The 918-nt window shown below is 63.0% G+C and overlaps 1 protein-coding gene across 1 annotated transcript in view; it reads right to left on the bottom strand.

The window, feature by feature from the left end:
- MECP2 (methyl-CpG binding protein 2) overlaps positions 1–918 on the bottom strand; it is a gene marked incomplete at its 3' end in the record, with an annotated part of 2,170 nt that overhangs the window by 721 nt on the left and 531 nt on the right. The window contains 2 exon segments of the mRNA XM_025213673.1: positions 1–2; positions 4–316. The exon segment at positions 1–2 is cut by the window's left edge and continues 721 nt beyond it. Coding sequence (XP_025069458.1) covers positions 1–2; positions 4–316 — 315 coding nt within the window.

Here is a 918-nt window from a genome sequence, read left to right as displayed (position 1 = left end):
TGAACCTGGCTGGAAGGGCATCTTGACCAGAAGCTTTCCCGGGCTCTTCTCCACCACGCGTTTCACCTGGACACCCTCAACTGGGCCTGCCCTGGCCTTGGCAGCTGCTCCGCTGCCCTTAGGGCGCCCACGGCCCCGCCCTGTGCCAGGGCCCTTGGGGGCTTTGGGCTTCTTGGGGGGCTTGTGCTCCCGGCGTGAGGGGCTGCCGCGGCCTGTCACCGTGAAGTCAAAGTCGTTAGGGTCCAGAGAGGTGTCTCCTACCTTTTCGAAGTAGGCGATGAGCTCCACCTTGGAGCGGAAGGCTTTGCCTTGAGGACTGCGGGCAGGGGGAAAGAGGGCGCAGGCGTCAATCAGAGCTGCCCCAAGGGGCTGGGGTGCCCCATGGTGTCCGCCCCACAAGGGCAAATAACGGGCATGGGGGCAAGCTCTTAGCTGAGGCCCACAAGCTGCTACCAAAAAACCTCCCAGAAGCCTCTGGGGCTGGGATGCAGGGCCTGCTGCGATGTGGCGGGGCACACCACCAGCCCACCTGGAGCTGTATGGTCCTGCAACATTCTGCAAAGCCCGCACCTGCCCTGCACTGGAGGACGTGACACCTGCTCCCTCCGAAGCCCCATGGCACCTTGGCATACTAAGAAGCACTCCCCCACACCCTGGTGGGTCATACAGCATGCTGGAAAGGCCCCCACTGCACCAGGGAGTCACACTATGCTGGCATGCTGGGAAGGTCCACATATGTCAGAGGGCTGTGCCCTGAGTTCCACTCCCAGCCATACAGCATGCTAGGAACCTCCCCCCCCCCCCACCCCTCCCTGACACTGCTAGCCACCAGAGCTGCATATCTGCATGGCATGCTGGGAAAGCACCCTCCCTATGCTCTGTGGCTGCACAGCCTGCTGGGAAAGCCCTGTGGCGTCT

Source organism: Alligator sinensis, unplaced genomic scaffold (assembly GCF_000455745.1).
Source record: "Alligator sinensis unplaced genomic scaffold, ASM45574v1 scaffold137_1, whole genome shotgun sequence".
In the NCBI taxonomy this organism is placed as follows: domain Eukaryota; kingdom Metazoa; phylum Chordata; order Crocodylia; family Alligatoridae; genus Alligator; species Alligator sinensis.
Note: the sequence above shows the minus strand (reverse complement) of the source record. Positions and strands in the feature narration are given on the sequence as shown.